General features: G+C 44.4%; 1 protein-coding gene across 2 annotated transcripts in view; it reads right to left on the reverse strand.

Annotated features, from left to right (window-relative positions):
* Positions 1-246: 246 nt before the first annotated feature.
* The window catches only part of IFT56 (intraflagellar transport 56), a 674,300-nt gene continuing 656,859 nt past the window's right edge, over positions 247-17,687 (reverse strand). The window contains exons 17-18 of one of the 2 annotated variants that reach the window (XM_069231232.1): positions 3,714-3,847; positions 247-1,350 (exon numbers count right to left, since the gene is read on the reverse strand). In XM_069231232.1, the coding sequence (XP_069087333.1) occupies positions 1,239-1,350; positions 3,714-3,847 (246 nt within the window). In that variant the 3' untranslated portion in view covers positions 247-1,238. The remainder of the gene's footprint in view (positions 1,351-3,713; positions 3,848-17,687) is intronic. The other variant, XM_069231233.1, reaches the window with a different exon arrangement.

Below are 17,687 nucleotides of genomic sequence, written 5' to 3' on the forward strand. Positions count from 1 at the left end.
TTTGCCACAAAGAGATTCAAACCTGTACCTTAAGTTGCATTACGATCTCTGGCAGTATGCCCGTTGCCAGACTTTGCTCTATTTAAGCATCTTAATAGAGTTTGGACATGGACATGCCTGGGATCCATCAAAGATGGGGTATATGCCTGAAATCTGTTACAGATCAGATAATGAATTATCCTATGTCACGGTCTGATTCCACACAGAAGAATTTGAAGCAATCTGCCTATAAACATAATAGCCTTGGTAGATGCATAAATAATCTTTATTTATGAAAAGGGAAACACATTACCACAACAGGGTTCAACATTTAGGCCACCCAGAGCACAAAGCTTATGTTGCTTGTAACACTGCGAGTAGTCTGATCCTATAAGAGTATATTAATTGAGGAACATATAATGGGCACATTGTGAGTCCAGCCACAGCTAGATGCTTAACCGAGAAGGAGAGGGTACAGCCGAGCTCTGTAAATCATGCAGTACTGCTGCCTCCCATCATGAAGGGGAAAAGTGGCGTGAAGCCTTCTTAAATAGTCATTCTTGGGTACATGCCTTAACATATGCCTTTTCCTGCAATCACAACCCTGCACAAGTCTGTCCTTGCACCGTTCTCTGCACAACGTCTGCCCAAGGCATAAGTATTTCATTTGACTCTTCCCAGCACTGACCTGCTCCCTTGTCACATGTCTTTCCTTGTACTGTAGAGTACTCAGATATCTTCTCACATGCCCTTATACTGTGCCTGCACAGATCCCCCAGTGTGAATGCACTTCTTCATCTTGTTCCTCTCCATGATCAGCGGGAGAATGGAAGAGGGGGCTTGGAAGAGATATAGCGCAATGGAAAGAAACATACATGCAATGGGAGAGACAAGAACATTAAAAAATACAGGGTGGGGTGAGCTAGAGGAAGGGAGGTAGAGCAAGAGTGGAGGGGAGACAAGTTCAAACAGGAGAGCTGTACCTAATGAATTACCACACAGTGCTAATTGTGCAGGTACTCTTGAGCTGTGCTGGATGAGCCTGATGGCCATCACTGGTCAGGATGTCTGAGACTGGATGAGTCCAATGACTAGAAATGTTTCAAAGTAGTAACAGTGCAGCACTGAAAGTCTCGTTAGAAGGCACTTAGGCATGGCTTGATAGAAGAGTCAGGTTCCAGCGCAGGCAACATTTCTGGTTCCCACAGGACATACAGAGCAGCAGTTGGTCATCCCTGCAGAGTCTGGCAATCTTCACCTCAAACAGGAACACGGTTCTCCTTGCCCCACTTCTTCAGAATACGCACAATGTACTCCACTTGGGTGCTGCCTGTGCTTCTGAGAAGATGCAGCACTTCTCGTAAGGTCTCCCTGTCGAGACACAACCAGGGAAATGAATGTCAGTAAACACAATATATGACTTCAGCCATGACATGCTCTTTACAGTGATGGTGCACAGTAAGCAGCTGAGACAATAAACCAGGAAACATGCAGATGAGGAGACACGAGGCAGTATAGAGACAGACATGAAGACAGTAGGACAACAGTGACTGGTAGATATGTCCAAATGATAAGAGACTGCCTCAGAATGGGAGAAAATCTGGATCAAAAAAGGGTACCTCCCTCTAACAGAGAATATCCATCTGGAAAACCAAGGTAACAGGAAGGGAGGGATCCTGCCTGCAGGTTATATCTTGAGTGGAGTTCAAGCAGGACTTTTGTCAAGATATGGAAGAGGCCCTTGGCTAGATTTTTAGGTTCACTTTCTAATCTGAATGACAAAGCCAGACAGTAACCTGTGAAAGACTTTCGTGACCTCTAACCACTTCACACATTTCTACAAAGGAATGTTGCCCAGTGATACTGCAGAGAGGTCTCATCTCTTGCTGAATTAGCTTTTGGAATACCCAGCATTGGAGATTTGTCAGCTGACACCCTAATTTAATGTACAAGGTTATTCGTACTCTGCATTTGCAGATTCATAAGTGTCATAACAAATTGCTTTGTGTTCCTGGACGCATGTAGTACTTGATGGCACGTTTATACAGAATTGCTAGACCTGCAAGGAGTTTGAAGAAAAAAGTAGGCAAAGAATGTATCTTTCAGATATAGATAGCCAATGGTCCATCTCTCCCTTTCTCGAAAATGCCCAGTTTAGCTGTTAGGCAGTGGGTAATCAATAGGGGTATGGACCAGTTTACCCCAAGTCCAAAATGAAAATCCAAGAAATTCGAGAACCCACTTTAAAGATATTGAGGTTATTATAGTGTCTCAGTTCATATTCAAGAAATGATGCATCAGATTCGCAGGTTCAGTTTTGGTGCATTTATTAATTTTGTGCATTGAAGATTTCTTGGGGGATACAAGAAAAGACAGCCGACACGTGTTTCGCCCCCTTGTGGTGGGTTCACCTGGGGCTTTTTCAAGGCTGCAGGTAACGAACAGAAATCAACTTAGGGTAATAATACTATCGAGATTGAGAGATTGAAATGTAAGTGAGAAAGCTAAAAAGGTGCCACCCATTAATACAAAGTGGTGAATCTATGAAAAGAAAAAAGATATTAGATGGTGATCATATCTAAGTGGTAGTCCCGTAGCCTAGCCCAAAGCGGTGAAAAGGATTAGAAATAAATATTCGTGACAGTTGATATCCAAGATTCATGCTCATTGAGGTTGTGGCAGTAGTCAAAATAAAAGGTAAAATTATAATGAGCACTAATAGTAAAGTTGGTGCGCTGGCACTGAAAGATTAAAGTGACTATCACATTGGTGTTTTATGTGATGATGAGGTCTTGAAGCACACCCCCTGTCTGTCAGATAACATATAAAAAGATGAAATGGCCTGTGGGAGGAAGATACTGTGAGGCTTAAGTCACTCCCAATAACATCAATGTCTGATACTATGATAGAATGGAGAATACTCAATTCAGGCTATGGGACTACCACTTGGATAGGATCACCATCTAATATACTTTTTCTTTTGTAGATTCACCACTTTGAATTAATGGGTGGCACCTTTTTAGCTTCCTCACTTACATTTCAATCTATCAATCTCAATAGTATTATTACCCTAAGTTGATTTCTGTTTGTTACCTGCAGCCTTGAAAAAGCCCCAGGTGAACCCACCACAAGGGGGCGAAACACGTGTTGGCTGTCTCTTCTTGTATCCCCCAAGAAATCTTCAATGTATGAAATTAATAAATGCACCAAAACTGAACCTGCAAATCTGATGCATCATTTCTTGAATATGAACTGAGACACTATAATAACCTCGATATCTTTAAAGTGGGTTCTTGATTTTCTTGGATTTTCAAAGAATGTTTCTTTGTTGTAAAATGTAAACAATTTCATCAAAAAGGGGCACATTGATTCAAAAACCCACCTACTATGTAGAAAACATTTACCTTGCTCAAGTCAGCAGAACTTGAATTTCACTAACTTAGCCAGAAAGAGTTTTTGTTATCAATATGAATTACCAGCAGGTTATAAAAAGTACAGGTGCAGCTCTCACACCTTTCAAACAGACAAGCTTGTGGACAAAAACCTTCAGTATGAAAACACAGTGTTGAGTACCTACAAGTGCCCAACTCAAACTCTTGAACCTTTTTTAATTTTTACTTTATTCACATAAATGAGAACCAATTGGCATGAATGTGGAAGGTGACATACCCCAGAAAATGTGATGGCTGTCAACAGGGCTGGAAATTACTATATTGTTTATTCATAGTACTCACTTAGGCTCTCTGCCTGCGAGGATCATTTGGAAGATGCCGACACAGGCACCTCTCTTGCCCTCCCAATATTCAGGGCTGGGGTCCAACCTCTCCAACACGTCAAAAGCTTTGGCTGAGTAATAGAACTGGCCCATCTGCACAAGTAAGAGAGAATATAAAATGCATGCACAGTAAAAGGTAATGAAGCACATTGACTGTCACTGCTTGGAAAAAAAATAGAAATCATCTTACTTTAGTATATGGGCTGCATGGAGATAGCTTGGAATATTGTGCCAAGAAGAAACAAACCGTCAACATAAAAAGTTGCTGATTACAAGTGCCCGTTTTCACATAGAACACCACTATTTGTAATGTCATTCTTGTTCAGAATGACCAGACTTTCAAATGGAGAAGGCAGACACACCAATTCACATGTTTTAGCATTGCCACTCATCTTTCAAATTCCTTCCTTTTCTCGATCCAAACTGAACAAATGTGCCTGAGAGGATTTCAGAAGCTTGACGAGGATTTGAAATGCTGACAGGTGGCTTTTTAACGGTAAGAAATTATGGACCCTAGTTACTAGGATTCCAGAGCTGTAAGAGGTTACTTGACTCCAGCTGTAACAATCAGACTGGATCACAACTGATGCCCTGGGGCCACAGTACTAGTAGACCCAAGTGAAAAAACAAAAAGAAAAACAGTCTAGGTCTTCTTCAAGAAGGTGATGTAGATCAGGTGGATCAGTTCCTTCCTAGCCAGAGGCATCGCCCCAAACACTACTGTAGAGCTAATGAGCGAAGATCTATGATGTTGGAGTCTATGGACAGTGTCATTGAATGAACAGTGTTCATGAACACTAAGCCTCTGGTCTCAGGGCAGTCTGGGTCCTCAGTGAAAGGACTGGGAAAACCAGGAACCCCACAAATTCACAGTCATCAAAAAATATTCTTTAAAGGCATAACTGTCTGTGGTCTCAAGATCCAGACTGAGGTGCTCAGTGATTGAAAAGGGGCAGGAGTGGCTAAATCACTGTCTCGTAAAAATACTCATAGATTGGGTAAAAGTTCACCTTGATATAATTTAAAGTCAAGTGTATATTTCTGTTTTCACAGCAGTGATATTGGTTGCTGGTAAATACATTTTATGAGGTTTCAGTGCATCTGCCACAGACCCTTTCTGGACCCAAATTACTACCTGTGAACCATCTTCAAAAAGTACAATGTGCTCACATCTGTCCTTGGCAAGCACACAGACACTCCTTACGATCGAAGGTACAGAATCTGTTGTTTGAACAGAGTCCACTGGAATTTAGAAACCACTGGTCATTTGTTCAAAGAAAATAGTTCTTTCTGTTGCCCATACACTAGATGTTCTGCACCATGCCACTAAACTGTTGAAAGCCCCATATTTTGAGAAAGGTCAGTCACAGCTGGAATTGTAACAGTGTTAGCAATGCCCACAGGTTTTTGAGGTATGGGCACCGGCCACCGATGTAGCAATGAGGAGACACATACAAAGAATGGGGTCTCAAATGTGAATAGCTTTGAACCCACACAAGCTAGAGACGTGCTATCAATATTTATGGCATTATTCTCCATCTAATTATTTGTCTTCCCAGGCCAGGGATTGAAAATAAGATAGTCTTCAAGGCCAACGTGATAAAACTAGAAGGCACACAAAAGCTTTCCTGTAGTGTGGGCAAGGTTGTGGACAAAGGAAGCTCACTCTCAATAGTAGCACAAGGCAATGGATCTTTCCTTGGGCCCCGACCAATGACGATGATGGTGATTCGATTAAATCGTGCAGCTGTCTCCTGCTTGTTCCTAACAGCCTTCTCCGTGCCACTTGCCACTAGATCTCAAAGGCAGGCAAGAACTTATAAAAGGCGCGGTCCAGTGTCTTCTTCAACAAGCAGCAGTCTTTTGGTCATAGGACGGTAGCAGCTGTGCTTTCTCCAGTCTTGGGTCCAAGCTTACCCACAGCTTGAAAGGAAGATAGTCGATAGTAGACTGCTACCTCTGGAAAAGAGGCCTTCTCTGCTACACTTGCATGCAGTTTTGCTTTGGAAGTTGAGAACATTGTGCAAGACTCTGCTTGTTGAAATGGCTGCCAGTGCTGATGGGTAGAGCTGGACAAACATCAGTGTTTGAATTTTGAGGTACTCTACCAATCACAGGGGCACGGGCACTACATGATCAGCACTTGCAGGGAACACAAGCAAGGAGCCTGTTCTGGGCAAGTTCACTATTGATCATGCTTCTGACACCACCAGTCTCTCGAAGTTAGCTGTGGGGGGCCATGGCCACTCTCTGAATGAGGGGTACACATTGGTGACCCTGACCTAAGAGCACACCTCTCAGGGTTAGATGATTTAACAGGGAGAACCCTCAGTGGCCATACATATTATGTTTCTGCCTACCAGTACATACATTGTACTTTGTAAAATTGATTGTATATGATTACAATCTGTACAAGTACACACACTGGTAAAACCCCAGTACATAAAACAAAATGAACATGTTATCCAAGTTAAAAATTTAAGCTGTACTATATCATTTAATATGTCCTCAGGTGAATTACACACAATGCACTTCAGCCTTTGGATCCACCCACCACCTCCAGAGACCCCATTCCAAATTACTTTCTCGTTCTGTGTAAGGTCCCGCTGGCTTGAGGCTGGATTCATTGTGCACAGTCTAATGCTGGTTTAGGGTGCAGATGTGTACCCCAAGGCTCATCACTCAGCCCGACACTCTTCAATGTCTACATGAGCCCCCTCGCCAACATCGTACGCAAGCACGACATCATCATCACCTCCTACGCCGACGACACCCAACTTATACTCTCCCTCACCAAGGACCCCGCCAGCGCCAAGACCAACCTACAAGAGGGTATGAAGGACGTCGCAGATTGGATGAGGCTCAGCCGCCTAAAGCTGAACTCTGAAAAAACGGAAGTCCTCATCCTCGGCAACACCCCGTCCGCCTGGGACAACTCCTGGTGGCCCACGGCCCTCGGCACCGCACCGACCCCCACAGACCACGCCCGCAACCTCGGCTTCATCTTGGACCCTCTTCTCACCATGCCCAAGCAAGTCAACGCCGTGTCCTCCGCCTGCTTCCTCACCCTCTGCATGCTCCGCAAGATCTTCCGCTGGATCCCTGCCGACACCAGAAAAACCGTGACCCACGCCCTCGTCACGAGCCGCCTGGACTACGGCAACACCCTCTACGCCGGGACCACAGCCAAACTCCAAAATCGCCTGCAACGCATTCAAAACGCCTCGGCCCGCCTCATCTTCGACATACCCCACAGCAGCCACATCTCCGCACACCTGAGACACCTGCATTGGCTCCCTGTCAGCAAAAGGATCACCTTCCGACTTCTCACCCACGCACACAAAGCCCTCTACGACAAGGGACCGGAATACCTCAACAGACGCCTCAGCTTCTACGTCCCCACCCGCCTCCTCCGCTCCTCTGGCCTCGCACTCGCTGCTGTCCCTCGCATCCGCCGCTCCACGGCGGGTGGGAGATCTTTCTCCTTCCTGGCGGCCAAGACCTGGAACTCCCTCCCCACCAGCCTCAGGACCACCCAGGACCACTCCACTTTCCGGAGACTCCTAAAGACCTGGCTGTTCGAACAGCGATAACCCCCCTTTTTCCCCTAGCGCCTTGAGACCCGCACGGGTGAGTAGCGCGCTTTATAAATGTTAATGATTTGATTTGATTTGATTTGATGTGAAGTGGCCTATTATGAAGTTCAAAAGGCAACAAAAAAAAAGAACTAAGCTGTGGATGACACTTATTTTCTCATACATTAAGTCTGTGACCCTTATTTCTGTAAGTGTACTGAAGCAATTTAGCGGTCTCCTGAGTTCTTACAGGGAACAGCCTTAGGTTAAATCGCACTTGGGCTAAAGTGAATTTAAAATTATGTCAAAAAAATGTCCTGTAGCAAACTAGGATTATGATGGCAACGTAGTTAAAACAAGAGGGATAGAGCTTCCTTACAAGTGTGTCATCCATACAATATAACCAGAGGTTTCAAAAGAGTTTGGTGAGCGGTCCCAAATTTTGGGCAGCAGTGAAGTAGATGAGTGAAGGATTCTTTCTTGCTGCTACAAAATCTACACTTTTAAGTGACAATGGATTTGTTCCTCCACTGCGGTTGAAAATCTTTGAGTGGGAGATCCAGAATCTAGCGACGAGAACATTTCTCCTGCATACTCCACCTAATGATTCTTTCAGGTAGTATTGTAAACATGGAGTTGCATAAGAGGAACGGATGAGTTTGAACTATTCCTGTTGCTAAAAGGTTTGATCATCTGCTTCCCATGATTTTGCTATCAACTTTTTATTAATTATTTAAGTGCAGAGGACGGTAGACTGCCAGCTCTTAGTATGTCTAAGTCAAGGGCTGGATCAGAATGCACCTGGTTTAATCATCGGGTAATGTCATGGGCTGATCCATTAAAGAAGACCTGCAGTACTGCCTTTAGTGATTCTGCCTTGGCGTGGACTATCAGATTCAAATTCCAGCTGAATCTGAGCTGGTGGATATAGCGGGGAGGCTAACATATTCTCTTGTAAGAAACTGTAGTTTATCCAACATGCAGTCCACTTTTGACGGAAAGGCTTGCTGACCATACAAAATTGTTGGTATTAATTTGGCCTTGATTACCTTTATAATGGTCTCTGCCGAAGGGCTGTATAATTTTATGTTTAGTTTACATAAAGTGAATATTAAGGTTTGTGCTATTTCCCCATAGATCTTAAATGTGTACAAATGTCACTATTATCAGCTAACCAAGCACCCAGGTAGTTGTATGTTTTCGTATATTCTACTCTTGCTGGGCTCAGTTTCCAAACTTTCTTTGATTTCTCTTTGAGTTTCGCTAAGACCATGACATTGGTTTTACTTGTGTTTGCCACCAACATATTACTGTGATTATAATTGTGCAATTTATCTAGCAGTCACTTTAGGCCAATTGTTGTTTGGTCCAGGATGACTAAGTCGTCTGCGTAATGTAGTATATGAATTTTGTATGAGCCGATCCTTGTGGGAGGGGGAGATTTGGCCTTTGTGATTGCAATCCCTAGGTCGGTGGTATACAGGTTAAATAATAGCAGGGCCAATAAGCAGCCTTGTTTGATGCCCCTGTTTGAGTAACTTCTTTCTGTCCCCTTGGCTGAGTTTGACTCTGGCCCATGTGTCGGAATAAAGTGAAATCATTGGTTTAAGTAGGGGAAGAGGGATGCCCCAACTTGCCAGAATCTTTCCAAAACGCGTGTCGATTCACTTCGTCAAAAGCTTTGTTTTGCAGCATGTGAGGATTGGAGGCCGGGAGTAGCTGTTCGATTTATCGGCAAGATATGAGAATGCAACTACATTGTCTATGGTCGAGGCACTTTGCCTGAACCCTGTGTGATAGTACAGTGTTACATTTACTTTTTCTGCCCAATCTTCAAGTTCTGTTGCCGGAATTCTTGCATAGGCTTTGGCTTTGATGTCCAGTAAAGCTATCAAAAGATAATTGATTGGAACTTTTGAGTCCCCTTTTAGTGTATGGGATGCGATATTGACCAGAGCTATGAGTCGGGACGTTGGCAAACATTTAAGTGGCTTGATACAAAGGAGTTAGGTATTTTGACCAAAAGCCAATATCAAATTTAAACATGAAGCCTACCAGGCCACTTGGGCCTGGAGCCACACTTTCATATATTAACCTAAGAGCTTTTTTGACGGATTTTGTGATAATGTGCTCTGTTTGGATCAGTGTCGCGGTTATCTCAAGGGAAGGCATTATGTCTGCTGAGGTCGTTACTTTTAATTTTTATACATTTCTTAGGTTCTCCACTCGTGTTTCATGTTATATACAGTTACTCATTTTATACACGTTTGCTTGTAGGTTATTAACAAAATGCCAGAACCTTTACTGATTAGCCCTCCCACTAGTGCATACAGGTTTAAACATTGTCCTTCCTACTGTCTTTTTTGGCCTCCCAGAGGCATTTCCTGTATGACCTCCTTCTTTCTTTCTTACATATAATTATGTGGTATAGTGGTATCTAATATTCCCAGCCTGGAATCAACAAATACCCTGCGTAAGGACAACTTGTATAAAAACAATACAAAACAATTCTGTGAGCATGCTTTAAACACAGCAACAAATGTCTGAGAAGTTGGTTTGTTTCGATGTATTTTATTTTTCGTCTGTGTACTTTCTCTAGCAAACATGTTTCAAACAACTTCAGTGCGTGAGGTCAGCTCAACACCTTACATCGAGCCACTTTGTGCACGCATCCAAATAGCGTAACAAGTTATATGAGTCTTGTATAACTTTGCTGAATGCAGTCACAAGTATGATAGACTCTTTTGCTATACAGTGAGCTAGTAAATTTGACCTCAAGCAAGTATCCACGTTTTCACACCAAATGTGGACCTTGTCTCCTCAAGTGATACCATGGAGTACAGTGCACCATACAAATTAGTTGTATGAAACAAAACACAAATTTTGAAGACACAACATAATCTGATCCCTGAAGAAGTCACGGCTAAGAGACCTGACAAAACTTGTTTTGGGTAGAGGAAGTTTCTGGAAGAAATAAAAAAAATCAAAATGAAGAAGCTTCTCAGGCGTGTCTAACTGCTTTTAAAGTGTGCTCACAAGAATTGTTTTGTCTTGATTTGGGATTTTCCTGAGGTTAGGAAGCAGTGGTATGGCTTCTCTTTGATAGTATTGAGGCACCTTGCAAGAAGATAGTGACCAACTCGTAGATACAGTGGGAGCAAGATAGCGCTTTCAAAACTCTGGACACCCAAACAGTTGTCAGTGAAAAAAACACCATTAGCCATCACATTTAGCTCTATGTTTCTAGGACAACTCGTGTCTTTCTTTTCTCCTGCTCCATTCTGAAAATGTATATGTACACATTGCATAATACATATTACCGTTTTCTTTGTACATCTGCAGTCCCCACCTTGCATGTTCCCCTTATGTTGATTCTACAATGTATAAGGAGTGCATCTGAAATTTGTGAATGTCTGGTGATGAATTTCATCACCATTAGGGTCTAGGGTACCATCTACATGTTGCCCCTTATGGACGCTGTCCCCAATCTCCTGTTCCGCCAGATAAGAGCTGAGTAGGCCACAGGTGTCTTTGGGTCCGAAGGTGGGGTGGTGCGGGATCCCATTTGTCTCAATTCTGCCATAACACGTGGCCATGTCTTTTAACCAAAAATCAATTTTGGAGGATGTTCCTCTATACCATGGGTACTCACAAACCTCTCAGGGACCTAAAAGTACGGTCTGTTGTGTGCCTGGCGGCCGCATTGATACTGTGACTTTCCCCAGAAGACAGGGTGGATGGGGGATTACGGGAACGGAAAAGAAAAACACACCTTTTACAAGGATTACCAGAAAATGCTTTCTTTCAAATTCTTGGCATATTTTGCAGCATCTTATCTTATATTGTTGGAATCGATACGTTCTACCGTGTTTTGCAAATTGCTAAACTAAAGACCTGCATTACAGCCACAGGATAGGACCTCAAATCATCATAAATATGCACCACATTTCCCCACTGCACCAACCGGGATTTAACTTACTAGCCCCCATGTTGCACTCAAGGACATCTGATTAGTCTAACTTGCATTTATTTTTTTATTTTAAGTGTTTGCATTACAGAATATATTCAGCTACCTGTAAATTATAAGACCAACAAAATAGTCACAGAATATTTTGTTACATTTTTACTACCTGCCTGACCCCCTTTCCACACTCATTGACCCTGCCCCACTGTACTAACAATTACAGTTCCCACAGTTACTTTTGTAGGCAACTCCAGTCACTGTCCTTTAAAATAAGCTTTAATTTATGAGCAAGGTTGCCTTGCTGAACGTACAAGGTGAACTACTGTCATATCGGCTTGTTCCATGAGCAGGGTAGCCCCGTAGCAATAAATGCCAGAATCCCCGAACGGCGTTGCTTGGCTAGGAGATTTAGCCAAAAACCACAGACCTCGATCAGCTTTCTCTGGTGCAACCAGGGGGCATGGGTTAAGATTTGTAGGCCACACGGAAATGTCTGCAGGGCCGCTAGCTGATCGCAGGCCGTATTTTGAGTACTACTGCTCTATACCAATTAATGGATATTCTACGTTTAGCTAACAGTAAAGCAATCACTGTAAATCTTATAACTGTGTTGGATCTGTTTTATGCTGCAAATCTATTTATTTCGCCAAGGAAACATACACTCACCTCATCAATCGACAGGTGAGGCAAATTCAGCGCGGAGTAGGAAAGGTAAGTGATATTCGTGGGTAAGGAAAACTGGATAGGAGGTGGGGGGGGGGGGGGGGGGGGGGCGGGACATACAATGGACATTAGGATCAATAGGAATCCGCACCACAGGAACAGTAATTAGCCCACCCTCTGAAGGCGGTCTATACAACTGGCCTCAGTATGATAGATCTTGTTGTTCGCCACAGAAAACATAATTTAGAGGTTAGGTTGTGACCGCGCTTGTGGTGAGTCGCAGCACTCACATATAATTAGGGCATATGAATTCTTTGCTAGGAATGTTAAGCTAGGTGCCCACATTTTGTCAAATACTGTGGTTTGTTCTCCAACGCTGCAGCAAGTTTCTCCATCCCTCGAAGGTGCCAGAATATGTGCGACAACTCTAAGGGTTCTGGAGTTGTGTCTGTACCCCACTTGGACGTGAGGACTTGCTAGGCCGCACACAGAGCTAATGCAATTGCTATCTTTCTCTTTATAAGAACGCAAAAGGAAAGTCAGTTTATTCAGGAGCCCTAGTAGAACATAACTCGGGAATCGTGGAATTTCGGTGTCAAAAATGTAATTTATTTCTCTTAACACCAGTGGCGTAAAGAAACTTGAGGGGGTCCTCCTGTAAAGTACCTGGATGGTGCCCCTCCACCTTGGCCCTAGTCAGGGGCCTGCTGCCCGGGCACAGCGTACTGTGCTTAGAGGGCCCCCTGCAGCTCGGGGACCCCTGCACCATAGGGGCCTTTGTTATGCCACTGCTCAACACGTCATCCCAGTAATGTTTGAGTTTGGGATATCGCCAGAGAAGGGGAGTAAAGTGCCTGGGCTCTCACAATTACGCCAACATCCCTCAGAAGATCCGGAGTATCATTTTGATATCTAGAGTGGGAACAGTACCAAAAATGAATTATTGTGAGCATCGCCTATCTTCCTGCTGTGCTGGAGGACTAAGCGCAGGTCCAATCCTTTTGAGTGATGGAATGTTCTAGCTCTGCTTCCCAGGATTTTTGAGCTGGTGAATTGGTGGAGTCAGGAGCCCGGGTCAATAATGTATAGATGCTGGAGTGCATTAGTTTATCATCAGCCTTGGTAATTAATCATTTCTCGAAAGTGGTAAGAGGCCTGCTGGCACGGGTTATACTGTGGGGTGGGGTTACGCAGTGTTTAATATGAATGTATATCCATCTCTTCTATTCAGGAACCCCATAGTTGGATTTAATTTCTTCAAATTGTGGATTCTGTATTACATATTCACAGGGAGCGGTAATGGCTCTGGCTATATCTGACAGGTAATCATGTGACCTATAATCTATATGACCTTGCACCAAAAATCAAATATTGGGGGGTGAGGCGTTTCACAATACCAGTCCATGTTAATAAAACCTACAGGGACTACTTGGCATCTGGGACAAATGTGGGATTAAGAAGTTCCTATTCAGTGTTTTTTTTCCGGGGGGGGGGGGGGGGCGATATGCTTGATGCAGCAAATTAAAATGAAGTCGTTTTTGGCTGAAATGTAGGGAGACTGCCTTTGTTTTCATGCAACGATATTTCCATCTTTCATCATTTAGACCTTCACTGATGTCCATCTCCGAGACCACCCTGCTGCGACTGAGATTACCCTCCCTTTCCCTCAGTGAACATGGTACATAATTTTGGAAACCCATCTCTTAAAAGTCTGCAGCTATGATTAAACGAGGCAGTGGCTTGAAGTCCTCTAGTTCTTCACAGAAGCCCAGGGTCACCTCTGAGATAGTATTTCTCAGTCGGAAACACGTGAATATGCCTATCAAGTTAAGGTCAGACCAAGTCTTATATTGGTCAACTGTGAGGAATTTTCCACAATATAATGATGTCACATTGTTGTCAAATAGGCTTTGCGCACAGATTGCACCACTGTGTGCTCTTTAATGAGTGGGAGGCTAGGATTTTGGTTTGATGGAAATGCTGGTAAACAGAGAAACGTCCAGCTTTATTACAAATGGGTTTGTATACCTAGCATGTGGTAGCCACTGTGATTACTTCCTTTAGTGGTCTCAGCAATCCTCCTGGTAGCAGAGCTTCTAGGGTGGAATTGTTTGTTCTCTTTCTGGTATGAAATAGGGAAGTATGTTATCCTGATGGTACCAGTGTCTAGCAAAGGGACTCTGTACAGCAAGGTAAAATGTTTCTAAACCTAGGACTTCAAATTTGCACCCATGCTAAGGGAACGTCAAGGTTTCCCAATAGATTTGGTGCTGTTTATTGGGTCACACCAACCTAATGAATGATGTGCTGAAGAATTTATTATTCAGAAGAATGGGCACATTTGTAAACAAATCTAAAAAGTTTGGTACTAAAGAACAAGTTACTTACCTTTGATAACGTCTTATCTAGTAGGGACATATTCTAGTTAGAGATTCCTTACCTTTTGAATTTCCCCCCATGCGTCACACTGGATCCAGAGATTCTTCTCGAGCAGTACTCCTGCATACTGTTAGGTGGCATAGATAGGTTCTGCAAATGTCGTCGTCCGTGCCGGATATGACATCATAGGCCCTATTCTGGCACCACCCCGGTGCACTGACATAAATGTCTTTTTACTGCTTCTCATGACAGAAGCGCAGTTCCATAAAAAACAATGACCACTGGTGCGTCAAAACTAGGGTCCTGAAAGGGAGTCCCTGTCCATAGAAATCAGGTCGCAGAGCGGGGAAGGTGGGTGGGTTGGTAAGGAATCTGCCACTGTAATATGTCTCAACCAGATAAGACATTACCGAAGGTAAGTAACTTGTTCTTCTAATAGAGACTTCTAGTTGCATATTCCTTACCTTTTTAATAGATACCCAAGCTATACCATCCCCGAAGATGGGTCTGCGAACCAAGATCAAACTACCAAATCCTGCAGGACCGACCAGGCAAAGTACCCATCCCCATGGACCTGACTGTAAAGGCTGTACTGTTTGATGAATGTGTGCAAGGATGCCCAGGACCCCGCCTGACAGATAACAAGGACTGGATCTCCACATGCTAGCACAGTGGTTGCCACCATTGCTCTAGTAGAATGAGCATGCAAACCTTCATGGGCTTGTTTCCTGGCCAGCGCATAGTCGTTTTTAATTCAGAGTACAACCCATTGAGAGATGGTCTGCTTCTGCACTGCTCGACCTTTTTTTGTACTCACATAGCCAACAAAGAATTGAACATCCACCCGGAACTATTTTGTACGATCAATGTAGAACGCCAATGCTCTTTTTTGGTCCAGGCGGCGGAGTCATTCCTCTTCCTTAGGATGCAGGGGTGCATAAAAACTAGGCAAAGTGATGGATTGGCCTACATGAAACAGCGTGACCACTTTTGGCTAAAAAGAAAGCCCTAGGGAGAAGCACTACTTTGTCAGGATAGATGGAATGGTAAGGCGGCTTAGATGATAATGCCTGCAGCTCACTCACCCTGCGGGCAGATGTAATGGCCACAAGGAAGGTTGTTTTCAATCTGAGAAGCCTGAAAGGACAATTGAGGAAAGGCTCAAAAGGAGCGCACACTAGGAATGTCAGAACCAAATTCAAATCCCATTGGGGCATAATGAATAGGGATGGAGAAAACATGAGTAAGGCCTTTAAGGAAGCTATCCACAATAGGAGACTTAAATAAGGAAAGTTGATCAGGCAACTGCAAAAAAGCAGAAATGGCAGATAGATAACCTTTGAGAGTGCCCGTAGTTGAGCTCTGCTGTGCCAGAGAAAGCATAAACAACAGAACCTCAGAGCGAGGGTCAACAGACTTGTCTGTGCACCATGACGCAAATTTCTTCCCATGACAGGCGTGTACCATTTTGGTGGAGGGACGTCTAGCTGCCAAGATAACATCAAAGACTTCAGGTGGAAGGCCAAAAGCTGTCAACTGTTGCCGCTCAATCTCCACACAAGAAGCCGGAGACTTAACATGTTCGGGTGGAGAACCGTGTGCAGCTGCTGCGAGAGAAGATCCTCCCAAAGAGGCAGTCTGATCAGAGTATCGATGGCTATGCTCAGTAGCTTGGGATACCAGACTCTTCGTGCCCAGTCCGGAGCCACAAGGATTACTTGGTCCTGGTTGTTCTTGATCTTTTTGAGAACCCTGGTCAGAAGTTGTATGGAGGTAAAGCCATCCTGGAGGCCTGAGCTCCACTCAAAACAAAAAGAGTCACTGACCAATTGCCACCTTGGAAACTCCAACGTACAATACTGCTGTATTTGCACGTTCTCTGCAGAGACAAACAAATCTAACCAAGGCTGTCCCCACTGCTGAAAGGGACCTTGTGCCACCTCTGGATGGAGATGCCATTCGTGATTGACTTAGCATTGTCGGCTGAGTTTGTCCGCTCTGGCGTTCAGAGAGTCCACCAGATGTTCAACCACCAGGGATATGCCCTGCTGTTCTAGCCATGTCCAGAGGCACAGAGCCTCCTCACAAAGGGTCAGCAACCCCATCCTACCCTGCTTGTTGCAGTACTACATGGCAGTGGCGTTGTCCTAGAACACCTGCACTACCTTCCCCTTGAGAGAAGGAAGAAATGCTTTCAATGCTAGCCTAATTGCCCGAAGCTCCAACAGGTTTATGTGGAGTCTGGATTCCTCCAGGGACCAGATGCCTCTGATCTCTGCCTCTCCCAGAAGGCCACCCCAGCCCAGGGGTGACACATCTATCACTACTGTCAGCTCTGGTTGGAGAAGGAAGAGGGCTCTCCCTCTGACTCAACTGTGTTTCGGTAACCACCACTGCAGATTTCACGCAGTCCCCTCTGAGATGTGGACTATATAGGAGAGATTCCCCTGATGCTCCACCACATGGAACTTCAGGTCTCACTGCAGCACCTGCATATGCCACCTGACAATATTTACCAACAGGATGCAGGAGGCCATGAGTTCCAGCAGCTTCAGAGTCATTCTCACTGAAATCCAGCATGGAGGCTGAAACATCTGTATCATAGCCTGAATATCCTGGACTCATCACTCTGGAGGATAAACACTAAACTACACTGTGCCCAGAACAGCTCTGATGAAAGGGAGCATCTGAGAGGTAGTCAGGTGTGACTTTGGCATGTTTATAGTGAACCCCAGTGAATGCAGGAGGTCCTCCATAGTCTGGAGATGGGAGACAACAGCCTGGGGAGAGCCTGCCTTCAACAGCCAGTCGTCGAGGCAGGAGAAGACTGAAACTCCTGACCTGCACAGATGAGCTGTGACCACCGCCATCACCTTGGTGAACACCCGAGGGGCACTGGTAAGGTGAAAGGGAAGCACGGTGAACTGAAAGTGCTTGTGGTCTACCTAGAACCACAAGTAACACCTATGGGCAGGCAGGACAAGAACATGGAAATAAGAGTCCGGCAGTCCAACGCTACTATCCAGTTTCATGGGTCCAGAGCAGATAAAACCTGAGTCAGAGTAAGCATTTTGAAATTCTCCCTCCTGACGAACAGATTGAAGGACAGAAGGTCTAGGATAAAGAAGAGGCCTTGTCCTTTTTGTGTACCAGAGCGTAGTGGGCAAGGCAACCACAGCCTATTTCTGGCATGGGACACCTTTCTATGGCTCCCTCGGCTAAGAGTGTCGTAAGTTCCTCCCAAAGAAGTATCTGGTGACCCTCTGTTAATTGATCATGGGATGGTGGCAGGGATGGTGGCATGGATGGAGGGGTAGTATCGAAGGGGAGGGAGTAGTCCCTTCAGACTATC

The sequence above is a fragment of the Pleurodeles waltl genome, chromosome 4_2 (assembly GCF_031143425.1).
Source record: "Pleurodeles waltl isolate 20211129_DDA chromosome 4_2, aPleWal1.hap1.20221129, whole genome shotgun sequence".
NCBI lineage: Eukaryota > Metazoa > Chordata > Amphibia > Caudata > Salamandridae > Pleurodeles > Pleurodeles waltl.